The 17,276-nt window shown below is 37.9% G+C and overlaps 2 protein-coding genes across 2 annotated transcripts; both read left to right on the top strand.

The window, feature by feature from the left end:
- Positions 1–711: 711 nt before the first annotated feature.
- LOC106712742 lies at positions 712–2,195 on the top strand. Its single transcript, XM_014505380.2, has 5 exons — positions 712–792; positions 1,080–1,332; positions 1,489–1,608; positions 1,864–1,979; positions 2,052–2,195. Exons 1-5 carry the CDS (start codon positions 712–714, stop codon positions 2,193–2,195), a joined length of 714 nt encoding a protein of 237 aa, XP_014360866.2.
- Positions 2,196–2,292: 97 nt separating this feature from the next.
- Positions 2,293–16,542, top strand: LOC106712743. The gene is made up of 37 exons (XM_045679820.1): positions 2,293–2,299; positions 2,511–2,704; positions 2,917–3,081; positions 3,289–3,435; positions 3,726–3,953; positions 4,028–4,083; positions 4,155–4,287; positions 4,374–4,511; positions 4,663–4,792; positions 4,877–5,022; positions 5,238–5,374; positions 5,492–5,622; positions 5,741–5,876; positions 6,027–6,144; positions 6,222–6,338; positions 6,705–6,836; positions 6,985–7,063; positions 7,148–7,278; positions 7,452–7,609; positions 7,686–7,862; positions 7,936–8,093; positions 8,169–8,292; positions 8,378–8,508; positions 8,756–8,902; positions 9,114–9,255; positions 9,522–9,657; positions 9,888–10,087; positions 10,309–10,474; positions 10,849–11,198; positions 11,282–11,408; positions 11,580–11,760; positions 12,478–12,596; positions 13,594–13,725; positions 14,131–14,304; positions 14,567–14,645; positions 14,739–14,866; positions 15,229–16,542. The coding sequence occupies exons 1-37, from the start codon at positions 2,293–2,295 to the stop codon at positions 16,540–16,542; spliced, it is 6,468 nt and encodes a 2,155-aa protein (XP_045535776.1).
- Positions 16,543–17,276: the final 734 nt, after the last annotated feature.

Here is a 17,276-nt window from a genome sequence, read left to right as displayed (position 1 = left end):
AACATGATAAAGTCTCTACTCCTAGAGCACATGGTAGGAGTTTTAGTTGTTAGGACTTACTTTAGTTATTACTTTGAGGAGATAATTTTTATAAAAAATATTGTATTTACATTTCAATATAGATTTATAATAAATAGAGAATTTTATATACATGTAATTGTAAATTAAATTGGTTGTTTGGGGAAGCGACTGTTTTTTAATAAAATAAACGAAATGTGAACTACTGAACTCTTTTATTTTCCTCAATAGTCACTTACCTCTAGTTTCCACTGGACAGGCTATAAACTGTGGTAATTTGTGTCTATTCGATTTTTACCATTTTGGCGCTCACAATAGAAACAGAATTAGTTCATTGTAACTTAAAATGAGGAGTGACAGAAAAAACCGTTAAATCACGTCGTTTTTTTTTTTTTTGGAAAAGTGTAAAAATATGACCAAGTCCAAAGTTTACAACGAATTGGCATCATAAAATTTAAAAATGTGATTTATCGGTTATTATTCCGCCGCTTATTAAATGGTGTTATTAATTCGGAACGTAGTAAAAGCGAACGAAGGAGAATTTATTAAAAAGATTTCTTGCCAGTAATCCCAGATAATTTTTCATCTATTTCTAGAACTTAAATGTCAAAAGATGGCCGAAAGTCTGTCTTTTAAAAACATTATAACTTTACGTACAATGGTATTTTAAGTTTAATAAGTTGCTACATTTAAATGGCTTCAAATATTAGTTTAAATAAAGGAATTCCAGTATTCAGGGATTTGGAATATCAGTCGAGGGTGCAAGAAAATGAGGTACAGTTTCTGTCACATAATTTATTCGCCTCTGGGAATAGATTAGCCATCACATCTTACTCATCAGAAGAAATTTAAAATACTGCTTTTTGATGTCTGTCTTCTTGTTTTTAAGAGATCTTTTCAGCTGGTTCAGCCCGACCATCCTTTTAACAAAACATAATCCGATCTCTAGCACTATTAGTTACTCTCAGATTGAGAATGACAAATCCCTTCTCTTTCTAGCACTAAAGCTTACATAACTAATGGATAACATTTGTTTACCTATCAAATAATATATTTTCTAGACGGAATATCCATTATGGTGGAGTAAGAAGCAAATAGTCGAAAGCTTCCAGAACTGCCCCGAGGACACGACCTGGAACATCTTCATATGCGTACTGGTTCTACTGTCGATAGTATTTCTGTATTCTGAATTTATCCCGTACTACGAGGTCATTGATCTGTCCTATAACGTGGTCTATGCGATACACGTTCTCGGCATCGCCTACAATCTCTACGTGAATAGAGAAAATACCGAAATCACTTGCTGTGTTATTTGTAAGTTTAATTATAATGGCTAGATTTCTTTAACAGATGAAATTGTATCTGGTTTAATTTAGCTTACTTCAATCTTCTAACAAACAGTTCGCCTTTTCTTTCAATACATAATGGTTAGTACCTTATTTTTTATTTATCGCGAGAGGTTTGTTTCAGTTGCGTTTTTCATCGACTTAGTCACATACCTCCATTACTTTTTAACACTCCCTTTTTATCCGAAAGAGAGTAAACTGGCGGCTTACTATCTGCGCCTGCACAGGCCTATCAGATACCTCTGTAAGTATTTATAACTTCATAATATTAAGTTTTTACTACATTGCTGCAACTAAATCTGTAACCTGAAGAATTGTTGAGAAACGCACTCAGGAAATTCATTTAAATCTCGACCATGCCTACGATATACCTTAAAACAATGATATAGGACTAAAATTTCTTTTTTTTCTACCTAGGTTTTTATCTGGCAAAGCTAGAGAATAACAGGAATTTCGGGATCAATTTTTCTAAATTTCTTTCTCCTATTTTGTCATTTAGGGGCACTGAATGACTTCGACTTCAAAAGCAGCATCATTGGCACTGCACTCAAGAATTGTTACATTTTCTTGGTGCTGCGAGTCACGTGGACCACCATCTGGATATTTTTTCAAGAGGTTTCCATTTGGCATTAAGGTTTTTGTATAAAAAATAATAATAATTAAACATGAATGTGTACTTTACATCAGGAAGTGGGAGACTACAGGGACTTGGCGTGGCTGCGCGCTCACGACCAGAAACAAATGACGCACGAGGCATTAAGTGACCGCAATGTTAGCCTCTTCTTTGCCAGCCTTTATCTGGTTAACAAGATATTTATACCTATTGGGTAAGACTACGCTGTAAATAAATGAGTTATGATCTAATGTTTAGATTTTGTGCAATCGGACTAATAGATTAATATTGTCTTTCTTGATCTTTTTGTTAGCAATGCAAGGTATAATTCAAATTAAAATAATTAAATGAATAAACTAGTCCATGATTACTATCCCACCTTATGATAAGAGTAATGTGGTCCTAAAACAGTACGATGTACCCTTTTAGTAACAGTCTTTTTCTGGGTGCAAATGTTGTGACAAGCAAGACGTTTCAATTCCGAAAAAATTGAGCGAAACTCCAGCATTCTACCCGGATTGTTGGTTCTATAGTTGTTATAATTATCCTTAGTGCAACTCGTCATCCGCATTCTGACACGGAGCGCGTGCTGGCGCTGTTCGTGACCATCTCAGGATGTCTGACGATGATAGGATCGGCGGTGGCGTCACTGTCACTAGCCATCGGCATCTACATGCGACCCGAGGAGGCCTTTAGAGCACGGTATCGACTCATCATGAGAGACATGGTAACGCTCAAATTTAATATGTTCATATAAAAAAGAGGTTCAAGAACTATTTAAAGAAATTAAAATCGACGGAAGAAAAATTTTTTTAGACAAAATTTCGTAAATAGAATTTGATATGTGGCATTCAAATATTCAAACAATAACTACTTAAAAATACTCTAGACAGATTGCAATTGTAGGTTGCGCTGTTTATATTAGCTTATTATTTGTAGAAAGAGTCCAATGTGCCTCGCAACCTGAGCAAGACAGTGCTGACGTTCTACAAGATGTATTGGCACAAGATGCGCGCGGTGTCCAGCACGCAGCTCCTGCCCGCCTTCCCTCCCTGGTTGCCCACCATCGTGTACACCGATATCTACTTTAAAGCTACGCAAAAGGTTATATATTGAGGTGGCATTTCAGTACTTAGTTCATACCTTAAACTCACGTTTAAAAACCAGAAAGCTATTATAAGCTTTTTAGAATGTTCCATTGACATATGCATCTTCATACTGTTCGTATTGCATTCGCTGGTATTTAGTTCTCAATATTCACTTTGTTTTCTAAGTATTCAACGTGCTTTTTCACTTGTTATTTGTGTCTAGAGTCGCATCCTTTGCGACCTGTCGTACAGCTTCTTATGCGAGGTAGCCAAGACTATGCAAACACTGCACTACATCCCCGGGGACGTCATCATCAAGCGTTCCAGCAGAAAGTCTTCCATCATCTATATCACGTATGGAGACGTAGAGGTATTAGTCACACTTGTAAAACACCATAAATGTATTTTTTACGGAGTACGAATACTATTGAGGATTTAAGACCACTAGCAATGGTTTCTCTCCAGGAGATTTTTCTACAACGAAGTCTACAGTAACTTCGTGATAACTGCTAAAATCTAGCTACAGAAATTGGTAAATGATAAGTTGAAGTAGCTCATATTACCATGGACCATGCCAATCCCACGTGGATAACAGTGAACACGTTCTTATTTTAGCTTAGCAAGTAATTACTCGTATTTTATTGTTTTATGCGGTGGTAGGTGTTGACTGCTGAGGACGACAGCACGGCGGTACTACGGCTGTCGCGCGGCTCGGTGCTGTCGGCGTGCGCGGGGTGCGTGCCGGCGGGTTGCGGCAAGGCGCACGTGGAGGTGCGAGCCGCCACCTTCTGCACGGCCCACCTGCTTCATGCACGCGACCTTTGGCGCATCGCGCTCAAGTACGGCAAGGACAACGGGCAGGCAGCTATCATACTCGCCTCGTTTTATGTATGCTAATATTGTCATCTTTGTCACTACTAATACTTCATTTATCGTTTCAAATTGATCACGTTTATTTTCAGGAACATTTCGAAAAAGTCAAAAGGCATTATTATCTTAAAACTCCTGAACAAGCCATGTAAGATTTTTTTCTTCTTTATACCAACAGACAGAACACAGCTTCTGGCATTAAGATTAATATTGCGGCAGGTACAAGAGCAGCATCCGCGAGTTCAAGCGCAACCTGATGAGGCTGCAGGAGAGCCGGGACGCGGCGGGCGGGCTGCTGCTGGCACGCACCGACATCATGCTCGATATCGCTGGCTGCTACATCATGAGAAATGTCACTATTAATATATCTAACATTTCTAAATAACTAGGTGCTCAAATATCATTTATTACCCTGTTATTATTGTTACCTTCGGTCAGAGAGCTGATGCGTCGCTGACGGACGAGTCTGACGACATCTGCTTGCGCGCAGTTTTCCCCTGCATCCTTCAGCCGCGCTCCGTGCTTCTTACCCTTTGGAACTCATTCATCTGCTGCGTCATTGTCGCCGTCTGCTTTGTGAGATACTAACACTTTGTTACATTGTACTACTGAGATGACGGATAATAGATTAAATACTCAATTCGGTGTGTGAGGTAAAACTATATACCTAAGTATTCTGATGTACGTAAATTGTGTCTCTAAGATTTCTCCTTGTTACTTGTTCTAGACACATCCGTACTACATTGCCTACAAGGGGACGGTGCCTATACAGTTTAGGTTCTACGATTATGTGGTGACCTGTATTTACTTATTGGATCTTTTCGTCTACCTCTCCACGGGGGAAAAGGTTGAAGACGGTTAATATTAATATGAACCAGGATAAATGTGTTTTTTCAAAACAATTTGAAACATTCATTTTGAACATGATTATTTGTAACAAGGTATGCCGATAACGCTGGCGCAGACGGCGTCCCAGCAGATCCGCAGCCACTGGTTCGTGCTGGACGCGTTGGCCACCATGCCCCTCTTCGAGTTCATACACGACGGACACTTCGCCGGCATCAACAAACTTCTTAGATTACCGAAAGTGTGCATTTTACTTCTTATGTATAACCTACATTTGCAATGTATAAAAGTAAGAATCAAATATCACAGAAGCATTCACATTTTTGGAATCATTATATTTACCAAAAATGATGTTAAGTTAAATAGTGCACATAAGGTATTTTGCAAGCATGCTAGTTAACTGTGAATATATGTAGTTTTTGTATTATTTGTATTATTATTATTATTATTATATAGGTGTTCCGCATGCTAAAGTCTCTGGAGGACGAGTGGGTATACTACAGTAACTTCCTGCGCTTCTTCTCTTACTCACTGCTGATGGTCATGTCGTGTTACTTCGTCGCCGCCATGCAGCAATGCTTTATGTGCTTCTGGTTAGAGTGCTACTATTATATACTACTAGAGTAATTCTACTATTATATTAGCCACTATGAAAACGATACTCTGGTCATTAGTCACCATTGTTCAAAGTGTATGTTTTCTATATCCAGTTTCGGTCACTGCTCAGTGACGAACTTGACGCATCCGCCGTTTTGGGCACACGTACCCCCCGACGACGCCTCCATCAACAACACCCTCACCTTCGGACTGTACTGGGCCATCTCCATGATCACCGTCACTTGTAAGAACATTTTGCTGACAGTTTTATATCTTAAAGTATATGAAAACTGATCCATCATCAGCTATTGTTGCTTTTTGTGTGATCTAGAGGTGTATAAATTGTTCGTATGTCTCTAAAGGCCACAAGGAGACGGGTGCGATGTCTAACTGGAACAATGTACTGTACGCGATGTTAGTGCTGGAGCTGTGCATTATCCTGCACATCTTCATGGACGCAGTCTACTCCGCTACCATCATGGTCGCCACTGCGCTGAAGTAAGTCACGTAAACATGGGTTCATTTTCTTAAAATTGCAACGTAATGTGGAGTAAAAATAACTTCATAGAATCTATCAGCAGCTCATTTCCCAAATAGCATTTATTAATGTCATTAAAGAATCTTATTCATCATATTTCGCATTTGTAGAGAAGACTACGACGCGAGCATCACAGACGTGACAAACTTCTTAATCAGGAATGACGTGGAGCCCATCCTGAGACAGCGCTTCGTTACATATTTGCAGCTCGGCTGGTACACCGATAAGGTACCAGTTCTCGACGAAGTTACTATATACCTGAAGATGTTAAATAGCATCAGTTACAATATGTTTTATTATTAAAGGGATATCGGATGACCAATAAGAAGAGTTCGATATACTTCGACCTACCGCCGCATGTATACCAGGATATTGTTAACAGACAGCGTAGTAAATACATCCTTTGTATACCCTTTATGAAGGTAAATCTTGAATTGTTTAAACTTTCATGAGACATTATAATAAATATATTAATTAAGAACGGATTAACTCACGTATTCATTAATTTCATAGACATTCCTGTGACGGCACCGACTAGTTTCGGACCCGTCACTACTCTATCTACAGGGCAAGTGTCGCGTGCGAGGGTCCGAATCTAGGCGGTGCCGTCACAGGAAGGTCATACGTTAGTGAGGCCGTGATTTATTTATTGGCATTTGTGAAGACAAATTTTTTAGTCTATTTTTAGGTAATTTTTTGTTTAATGTTTGTTTTATATTACCTTAAGTTATAATTCGTTTCATTCATCAAATTCCGCTGAGATAGCGTTATACTCGTTGTTGTGACAGTATCTGAGTAAGGAAGATCTGAAAACGGTGTCGAGCCAGGCCAACATGTTTTACACGTCTCCGAATGAGATCCTTTTGAACACCGGCGACATCAGTAATGAGATATATGTCATTAAGCAGGGAATATGCGAGGTGAGATGTTGTTAAACTTCTATAATTTTTGAAAAATTTTTGAAAATTTTTTTTTTCAAAAACACGTTAAGCCTACTTGTGTTATCAATAAAAAGCTTATTAAACTGTTTCATTTTGCTTCAATTCAACATTTAGTAAATATTTTCAGATAATTGATCCCGACACCAAAGAGGTGTTAAGTGAACTGAGACCGAGAAATAATTTCGGTGTGCTGGAGTGTATTCTACGTAAGTTGTCCAGTTGCACATTTCAATAATCATTTTCTTGTATTTCTCACTTTTAATATAAAAATATTTATTTCGTTGTTGAAGGTATTCCAGCATACTACACGGTGCGCGCAGCGACGCATGTGCAGATGTTTTCGATATCGCGCAAGTACCTCCTGAAGGCAATCGAGATACCACAGATCAAGGACGCCATCGATTTTGCTAAGGAACAACCCGTTAGTGTTTTTCCTTTTCTCTTTTCTAATCTAAAAGACTAACTCTTCTGATTGTTTTGACTGTGCAAAATAACAAGAAAATCAAGCCCCGTCAGCTTAAAGCAGTGATAAAACATGTAATAGTCTATAGTCATAATTAATTTTAATTATTGTCTCTGGTTGTCTGATAGCAGGAGTACTATAACCTGCAGACGCGGCGGCGCCCCTTCGTGTCATACATGCCTCCTGCGCCCATCCCCAACGTCGAACGATTCCGTCTGCCCCGGAAGCATGAGCATGACTACGCTTTCCTGCAGCCATTTAGGAAACTCGGCTTTCTGTCTGTATTGAGGTAACTATCCAATAGTTATAGGAATGTACTAAACTGTGACCTCGTCCATAAATTAAACTCTGGTACCACAATGCAGATATATATTCCCACGATTCACGATCCGTCCAGACGGCGAATATTTGATGCGAGCGGAGTGGTACCGCGGCTGTTGCGCCGTGTTGTCCGCGCTGGTCATCCCCGGCTTTCCCTACCTCGAATCTGATTTTATCTACTTCGTCTTCCTTCTGCTCGACTTCTGCGCATATATCGACATGTAAGTCATCTAAGCGACTTCTATTGAAGAACTTAGATCTAAGTTCTTTTCTTTCTAACATTGCGTCTTTCAGATTACAACGTATGTTGGTCGGGTACTACAACGAGAAGGGTATTTTGGTGTACCACCCCGCTAGCACCGCAGACCACTACATCAGGGGTGCCTTCCTTATTGACCTTTTCGGCTGTCTACCGCTCGAGATGCTCGAGACATTCCTCAAGGAACTATACAGTAATGACGGATTTCCTTACTGACGTATTCTTGATAGAGACATGACACACAATATGTGATTTCTTTGGGGCGAAGGGGACAGGTACCGTGTGGCGGTGTCGTGGCAGTACCTGATGCTGAATCGGTTGCTGCAGCTGTACCGGCTGCCGGCCGCCGTGCAGGGCCTCGACCGTTACATACGTCGCGACATCGTGCTTGTGTAAGTACACCATAAAAAGGAGCTATTATATTGCTTTATAACCGTCAAGAACTACTGTTTGAATGTTTCTTCATCATATTTATAGTATAAAAGCGACGCCACTGTTCCTGATGCTTTTGAACGTAATGACATGCTGTCTGGTGTTCCACTCGGTGGACATCTACACTTGGCACAACCAGTCGGGCCTGCTGATAGAACCTCGCAAAGACCGCGGCGGCTCCTGGGTGGAACTGTTCAAAGATAATTGTTAGTTACATATATATACAAATGGTATAGATGTTTACCAAAGTTTGTGTGTTCTGCAAGATGTTGCTGCTGTAAATAATGAAACCCTTCTCGTTTGTACCCTTCACAGAGTAATGGATGACCCGATACAGAACAAAACATCTACCTCAAGAAATAACTAAAAAATACTTGTTTTTATACTTATTAAAGCCAGCTGATTTAATTACTTTGTATCCAGTCCGCTTCAATATAACGGACGACATTTGGGACCTGCATCTGGCAAGTTTCTTCTGGGTGACGTTTGAGGCGACCACCACAGGATACAACATCATCAACCCTAGCAACTTCGATATCATGAAGATTATGTTCACCGGCATGCTCGTTGGTAAATTCTATTGCTAAGACAAATATGTGTATAAATATTTGTTTTTACTTCAGACACGCCCTAACCACAGATTATAAAATACCATACCAATATAAGCTGCATATTCCAGATTACGATAAAATAAATTGTTAATTTATTTTAATTCTCTGAAAATCGTTGTTAATATAACTAAATATTATTGTGACATGTTGCATTTGTAAAATTCGTGCAGGAGCAATGCTGACGACATATTTCTGCGTACGCATCATCAGCATACGTTCCAACGTAAATAAACCACTAGCTGCTTTCCAGCAGCACATGAAGGATATGGCGGCCTTCATGCACAGAGAGAACCTCAGTCCTGACTTGCAAAAGTAAAAGAAAACATTATTTAGTGAAATAATAAAATTCCTAGAATACCACTGCGATGACACTTGCATTAAATATATTGTCACCTCTTTTATTATCTTTAAAAAGATAGTGACTATAAACCATATAGACTATATGGATAATTAACTCATACTTTGAAGCCAATTGATACTCTGCATAGTTATTGTCGTTTTGATTTATCGTGTGGGAAAAAATTTGATACGTATGATTGATGTTTGATGATTGTGTTGATGATTCATTTATGTTTAAGAGATGTGCGTGCTTACTACGCCTACAACTGGGACAAGATGGGTGGCTTGGACTGCAGGACTGTATTGAAGCTTTGCGATCAGATTACTCTGCGAACAGACGCCATATTGGATATCTATGGTTCCACATTTGCTATGGTGAGTTTGGTCAAGTGGCACGGAGTGCGAAAGCACTTGAAGATTTTTCTTCGTTGGTTGTCGATATAATACGATAGTTTGCATTAGAAAACCATCTCTGAATTTCGTTAATAGTTTAAAAATTACATTTTGTATACTTCACTGGTTTAGTGTGATAAGATATGACCAAATAATAAACCTTAGTATTTAAGCTTTTCCTAGTAGATAGTCTCTAATTTTGTTTATTGCAGTGTCCAATACTCGGTCAGTGTGATAAATCTCTGCTGCGCATCATTGGACGCGCAGTACACAGTGTGCACTTCCTCAAACACACGGTCATTGTGGAGAGAGATGATGTCATGAAGGACATATGCTTCGTGGATTCGGGCAGTGTTGAGCTGATTGGAGGCGAACAAGACGCACCATCCTCTGTTTTGCTCACAAAGGGCAGGTATTTAATATAAGAAAACTTTTATCGACTAATACAACGCAATAGATTCCATAAGCGTTCCAAATCATGCAGAAAACCCAAGATTTATTGCCCAAAATAAAACAAACAGTTACCAAAAAACACTACAAAAGGATCATAGACAATGACGTGAATATTTTAAGCTATGATGCTTTTTTATTAGTTATTATATTATCAACACACGTATATTATATTATATACAGTATGTTCGGAGACCTGGACGGCGAGCTGTCAATTCGCTCTTCAGTGTCGCTGGTGACGCTGAGCAAAGTGCACCTCTTGCAGATCAATGCCAATACCTTCTACAACATCGTGAGTGACTTTCCTGACGTCGTGCAACTTATGAAGTCCTATCGACAGCACAATGAGGTTTGTGTTACTTCTATTAGGTCTAATATTTTGTTCTTCGGTTTCGCTAACTTTATCATTATCAAATTACGTCTTGGTTGGCACTCTACAAGTATACGATTTCTGTCAAGTATTTTTCTTATAGAATAATCTAATTACAGCGGTATTACAGGGATCTATTTGTGAGGACCTATTATTGGCTATATTTGTATTAATTACTGTCTTACCTACTTTGTAAAAATGGCTGTTGGTCTTCCTAAAAATAAATAAATAAATAACAAAACTTATAATTCTTTGGATTGAGTTCAGCTTGGCATTGATGGACCTAAAGCACGTTAAAAAGAGGCGATCGTTGTTCTTTTAACACTTTAATCTTAAATTGTTTTAATTTTCAGAAATACATCAAAGGAAACATGGACAAGGAGTCCGTAAAAGTAACAAAAGACGGTGCAAAAGACAAAAGACTTAGTTTCTCAATCTTGCATCAACGAATAGGCAGAGGTTTCCTGAAGTACATTCGTGTGAGAAATGTTTACATTCAATCATACCTCATCATGGTATCTTTACTCAGTGTAGTTGGTGACACGTATAATGCTGGATTCCAAGACAACAGTATGTTGCTGATTTTCGTGTTGTACGCACTTGATATGGCCTTTTGTTTGAAATTTCTAATCCTGTACATAATGCCTTTTATTACGAAAGACGACGATTTGGTTGATAGCGTTTTTAGACCTAAAGTGCACAGGTAAATTCGTAATCTTGTTATTGAAAACTTAACAGAAATGGTGCATGAAGACAATGTTTGTTCGTTTAACTTTTTTTTTTAAGATATTCAAAGCTGGAGACAAAGTTCGACGTAGCATCTTGCCTGCCGACGGAGCTGCTCTGCTTCTTGAGCCCCGAAAACCGAGGACTATTGTTCTCTTTTCTACGACTCAACAGGATCTTTAGAGTTGTAAATTGAAGTTTTAAATTTTGTAATAACATTAAACGAGTTCGTTATTTTTAGTAAACACTCAACGACTCGTTTTTAGACGTAGTTTTTACGTAGAATTTGACTAGGAATATTCATAGTGAATATACATAAATAAATGTAAATATGTATTAAAAGTGTATAAACTTGCAGGTGACCCTCTACAAGGGCATATATCGACACCACGAGCGTCTGGGCGTCAATATGACGCTGATGACGGTATACACGGTGTCCGTATGGTTCTCTCTCTTCGTCCACATCACCTCTTGCTGCTGGTACTTCATTGGATATCTGGAGGATAGGGCCAAGCCCAAGTCCTCCTGGATTTATAAAAGTAACTTTGAATTAACTATTTCATCGTTTGAACAGTTTCGTTGAAATGCCCGTTTTCGGGCAGATAGTTTATTTAATTTATAGATATTAAATTGAGTAGACTTACCTTTTAGAAACCCAGTAATTGTTGAAAGTCATGGGCTGGACTCCCTATGAAGAAAAACCTTGTCTTTATTATATTTTTGCACCAGTGACGGTTGGACTGAAACTACTCGTAAATCTGGGAAATGCTTTGACTGAGTAAAATATTTGTGACAGCTTGCACACTGTACATCCTGCTCTCCATACTGCGGCGCCATTTTGTCGTGGCGATGACGTAAATACCCGAATTTAACTTTCTGCTATGACAGTTGCCGAATCGCAGAATTTAAAATAACCAATATCTAGCATGGAATATTTATTTTTTACATTTTTTATTTTATTACCTTTTTACTGTTATAAGCAGTTGTCTATCGTTTTCTAACAGCAGCTAATAGTGACTTAAAAGCACCTATGTTGTGGTTTTGTTAATCATTTCAGAGCTTCGAGCAAATGACTAGTGCTAGCGAGCAAGTGTTTACTTAATTTTTTCTATTTTCGCTTGATGAATAATGTTTTTCGGAGACCTGTATCCTAAAAAGTTTGACTATTTTTATCATTCAATTTGATTGCCTTTCCCTAGAGTATTATAGAATAGTTTGTATAGGAGACGTTAATAACGGTGTAGAACAACTTTTAGATGACGGCAGTACGTGGTGCGGCAACCATTACCTGTGCTCGATGTATTTCGTGCTGATGACATTTGCACAGAATGGAGTCGGTGATATATTACCAAAGAACAGAAGCGAGGTAACAGATGTTTGGTAACAAATGAGCAAGCAACCCAAAATCTGTCTGCAAAATAATAAAGATTTCAGATGTGCGATATTTTCCCTCCATATACATTCCATCCTGTGTTAAATTCACTTTCCCTTCCCTGCGTTTAGTGATAAATTTAGGTTAAAATTTAGTGATTCTGAATTAAATCCTATTATTTCTATCAACTATCAATGCGTTAAAATACTATGAACTATGAATGATGTTAATAGACTTGTTTGTTTATTAGTACCATAGAACATTTAATGTGTACAGCCCAGTAGACATTTAACTGGCAACTTGACAAAAGCCAATGCATCAGTGACGCGCGAACGGATTGTTTATCCGCTCCATTCCACTCGTTCTTTCTCCATTAAATATAATCGGGGCAAACATGACTGACGTTTGAATATTACTAGGAAACAAAAAAAGTTCATTTGAATTTATGTTACTAATATTATAAATACGAATGTTTGGATCGGTGGATGTTTGTTTGAAGGTATCTCCAGAACGGCTCAACGGATCTCTATTAAATTTGGCATAGATGTAGATCATAGTCTACAAGAACACATAGGCTACTTATTATGATGTTGTTAAAACTTCCTCCTGTCTCCGAAAACAAAAATAGACAATATTTGAATTACCAAGTCACAGTTTTGACGGGTGCGTAATAGCGCCCATCTCATCTCAATTTTATTGCAGCGTACGCTTTTTCTAGACACATGCCTAGATTTTATTAATTAAACTCAACCACATCTTGTTTAATTAGTCAATAATTTTGTCTGTTTAAATTAAAATAAGACATATTACGAATAATAAACATTTTGACTTAAAACATTAATAAATAGATAGCTTCATATTTGAAAGAAATAATGATTGCTTCCTGTGAAAAACTGATCTATAAAACATCTATACGAGCTGAATATTAATCGACGATTGATCTATTATTAACAACAGATATGAGCACTAGTTTTAGATAAAAATTGTTACATGTTTGCAGGTGGTGTTTGTGATAATTCTTCAAATAGTATCAGCCATGGTGTTTCTGATTTATGTCGGCGAGTTCTCAAACATTTTTCAACATCAATCTTTTCGTTCTTTTGAATTTTTCTGCAAATATTTAGAGCTACAGGTAAAAGCACTCAGCTGACGTATCACATAATTCAACCATTATCACATGTTACTAAAATTGTGGGGAACCAGTTGAAATCATAGCAAGTGGAATCATAAAACAATTTATCTTCAGAACAATATTTATTATAGGCCAAAATTTTTAATATTTTATCACGAAACGAAAGTGATAAAATTTTAGAAACCAGGTGCATACAATTTGTTTAAGATTATTTTAGACAAATCGTTTTATGACTAACAAATTGAATATCATCTCGAAGTTCTTTAATAATGAGATCTTTAAGGAATTCAAAAACGATTAACCGTTGGTATCTGAGACCAAAACAGAGATAACAATATGTTTTAAACGAGGTCTTTGGTCTCGGAAACCCACGATAAAATATATAATTAAAACACAACAAAACAGGAGTACCTGAAGAACAACCGCGTGTCAAAGAACCTAGTAAAACTGGTTAATAAGTATTGCCTCCACGTGTGGCGGGAGTCACGAGGCGTGCAGGTGCCGCACTTCCTGAGGACTGCGCCACAGTGCCTGCGACTGCGGCTCATGTCTGCTGCCTTCATTGACCACTTGACCAATGTAAGATACCACTACCAACTACTCCACTCACGTGGGTGGGCACACAACGTATATAAATCTTACTACAGCTCAACATATCTTGATGAAATTGGGCATTGGGCATAGGGTCAACCCTACAATGTTCTACATCAACTTCAACTTCTAGACTATATGTAGTCTAGAAGAACACATGTGCTATTAATTAAGAGTTTTTTTTATCCGCGCAGACGAAATTGCTAAAATGTTTGTCGTGTTTCATTAATTTGTATAAATAACACTTCAGAGCGCAGTGTTTCGAAACTGTGAGCCAGCATTTCTCAGACAGCTTGTTGGTTGCTTACAACTTTACACTTACAACGAAGGTAATGAAAATAAATAAAAGTGGTATTAGAAAATGAAATTATATGTGGGTAAGATGGGCAGAGTGAGAACAATGCTCCTAAAAATTTTTCAAGGTATGTTCGTGGTGAGACAACATGAGATAACGGATTCCATGTATTTCATTCACACGGGTCGAGTATCGGAAAGCAGTGAAGAGGGCAGTACAACTAAAGTTTACTATCACGGAAACTGTTTTGGCGTGGTACGAATTTTTAAATGATCATCCACATTATATAACTTCAAACTTTCGTGGTTTTTACCAATATACTATTCGTAAGAAAAGGGATTCTTACCACGATTAGGCTAGTTGAGCTCCCGATATTTCGGCACAGTTGCATGCGCCATGTTCACGGGTTAACTGGTGTTGTGCGGTAGTGTAAAAAAATGTGAAAGATAGCCGTATCGGTCTACCTTCTTTCTGATTCGGCGACCACTACCACTGTCCGCGTTCTCACTGCACATTAAGTCCGCACTCGATGTTATTTTATCGATCTCGATCATCCACATTATTTGCTATAAATAATTGTATTAACGCGTGATTTTTATGTTTTTTTTTTGTTTCAGATGCAAGGTTTGACACATGATCTACAATACAGCCATTCGTATCTTACTATTACCAAATGTCAAATTCTCACATTGAATTTGAATAATTGGGAAGGTTTACTAAAACATTTTCCAGAAAGCAACGACTCGATATTTTCACCATCAAGTTTTGTTGATGGTCCTCCTGGTAAAAAAGATAAAAAAATGTCAAAGGACAAGAGCGACCGCAAGGTTCATATCGTCAATACAAACGACCAACCGCCATCAGATAATACGGCAACCTCAACAGAACCAATGAACAAATTTACAGAGCCAGGGCCGTCCATTGCATCTCAGGGCGTGTCACCTGCGAGAGTACCACAAACAGATGAAAAATATATAGAATCGAAACCAACCTATTCCAAAAAATCTGAAAATGAAACTTATACCGACATCACCGAATCTGAACAAGATGTTAGGTCACTGAAAGTGTCAAGTCAAATACAGATGAGAAGTGCATCTGAGGAGAGACGTGTGTCGCCCTTGATGCAAGATGAGCTCAAAGAAATAACGATCGGCAGGAATGTCCGGCCAACGGAATCTGTAACAACATTACAAAGTAAAGCATCAGATGTTTTTGACGTTGGTGGTGAATTTAGCAGTGAGTCTATACAAGATGTTGATAGCTTGCTTCATGTAGAAGACCAGCGTATAACCGCTGAATTGATAGCTAAGTTTAAAAAATCTAGTAAGCCATCAATCTCAGAAGTAACAAAGAGTGATGAGATTGCAATGTCTACTGAGTCTGGTTTAATTATTTCCAAGTTAGATATGAAAAATGTTGATGATTATATACTTGAACGTCAGGAAGAGGAGGGTGAGCCACTGCAGGCTTCACAACAGGAAGATATATCACCGATTGCACAACACGACAAATTGCAATCGTTCATGACATCGCAGCAAGGTACGTCGGCCGAAACGCAATCTACTTCACGGGCCAACAGACACTTCTTTCACGTTCATTATAAAGATGATGATGAAGAAAAAGATAATAAAACGGATGAAAAGCACAGCAAACAGGATGGCTTAGGTGAGTCTTTAAGAAAAGACTCACTAAATGGTATTAAAATCAAAGAGGAATTGGATACTCAAGACGACGATGCAGAATCTGAGAATATTATTAATACAATCAAGACAGAAGAAAACATCGAGGGAGAAGAAAACAAAGAAATGGCATATAAGGAAGAACAGGAAAAGGAAGTAAAAAAGGAAGAGGAAGAAGAAAAGGAAGAAAAAGAAAGAATAGAAGGACAAGAAAAGAAAGAGAGAAAAAACTCTATAGATTCAATAGACTAATATCTATTGATATGTTAGTGTTTTATTTCGCGTAGAGTTAACTATTTTGTTTTATTTAATAAATACGATTTGTTAAAAGTAAAAGTTTCTATTTAACTTTAAAAAATTGTACAAGTAACGGGAACAAAAAGAAGTATCTATCAATCTGTGGATAACATAAGATATCGAAAAAAGAGTAATGTCAGGTTAATATCAACGACTGCAATAGCTTCTACAAACGTACGGTGGAAGTCGTCTTTTCTGACATCTCCCGAATAAAATCTGCTGCAAGTAGTTCAGGAACAGAGCATGATTTTTAAATCACAAAAACGTAATATATGCGTTAGGATGTTAGAATGAATCACTGCAAGCACTGCTGCAAGTTAAAAACATTAGTCATTGTTCATTAAGGCCTGTGGATGAATTTGGGTGGTATTTATCAATAACAAGCATCGATTTGGAGTCGCGCCAACTTGGAATTATTTCGGAGTATCATAAGCGGGGAATGGCTTACGCTGACCTAAGCCCGAAGTACGCGATTCGGGGCTATTTTAGACTGTCGATCCACACGATAACATTGTACTGATGCATCAAATCTTGTTGCATGCCAATTGATTTTGACATCGTTATTAACTATTTATTTTATTTGTCTGATAGTTGTGAAGATATTTTAGCTTGTCTGTTGTAGAGCGCTTTTGATAGATACCTTATGAGAGGTATTCATTTGATAAGTTTTGGTCGTTAGGATTTTAATG

This window comes from Papilio machaon, chromosome 1, assembly GCF_912999745.1.
Source record: "Papilio machaon chromosome 1, ilPapMach1.1, whole genome shotgun sequence".
Classification (NCBI taxonomy): Eukaryota; Metazoa; Arthropoda; class Insecta; order Lepidoptera; family Papilionidae; genus Papilio; species Papilio machaon.
The sequence above is the reverse complement of the archived record's forward strand: the minus strand, read 5'-3'. Positions and strand labels throughout refer to the sequence as shown.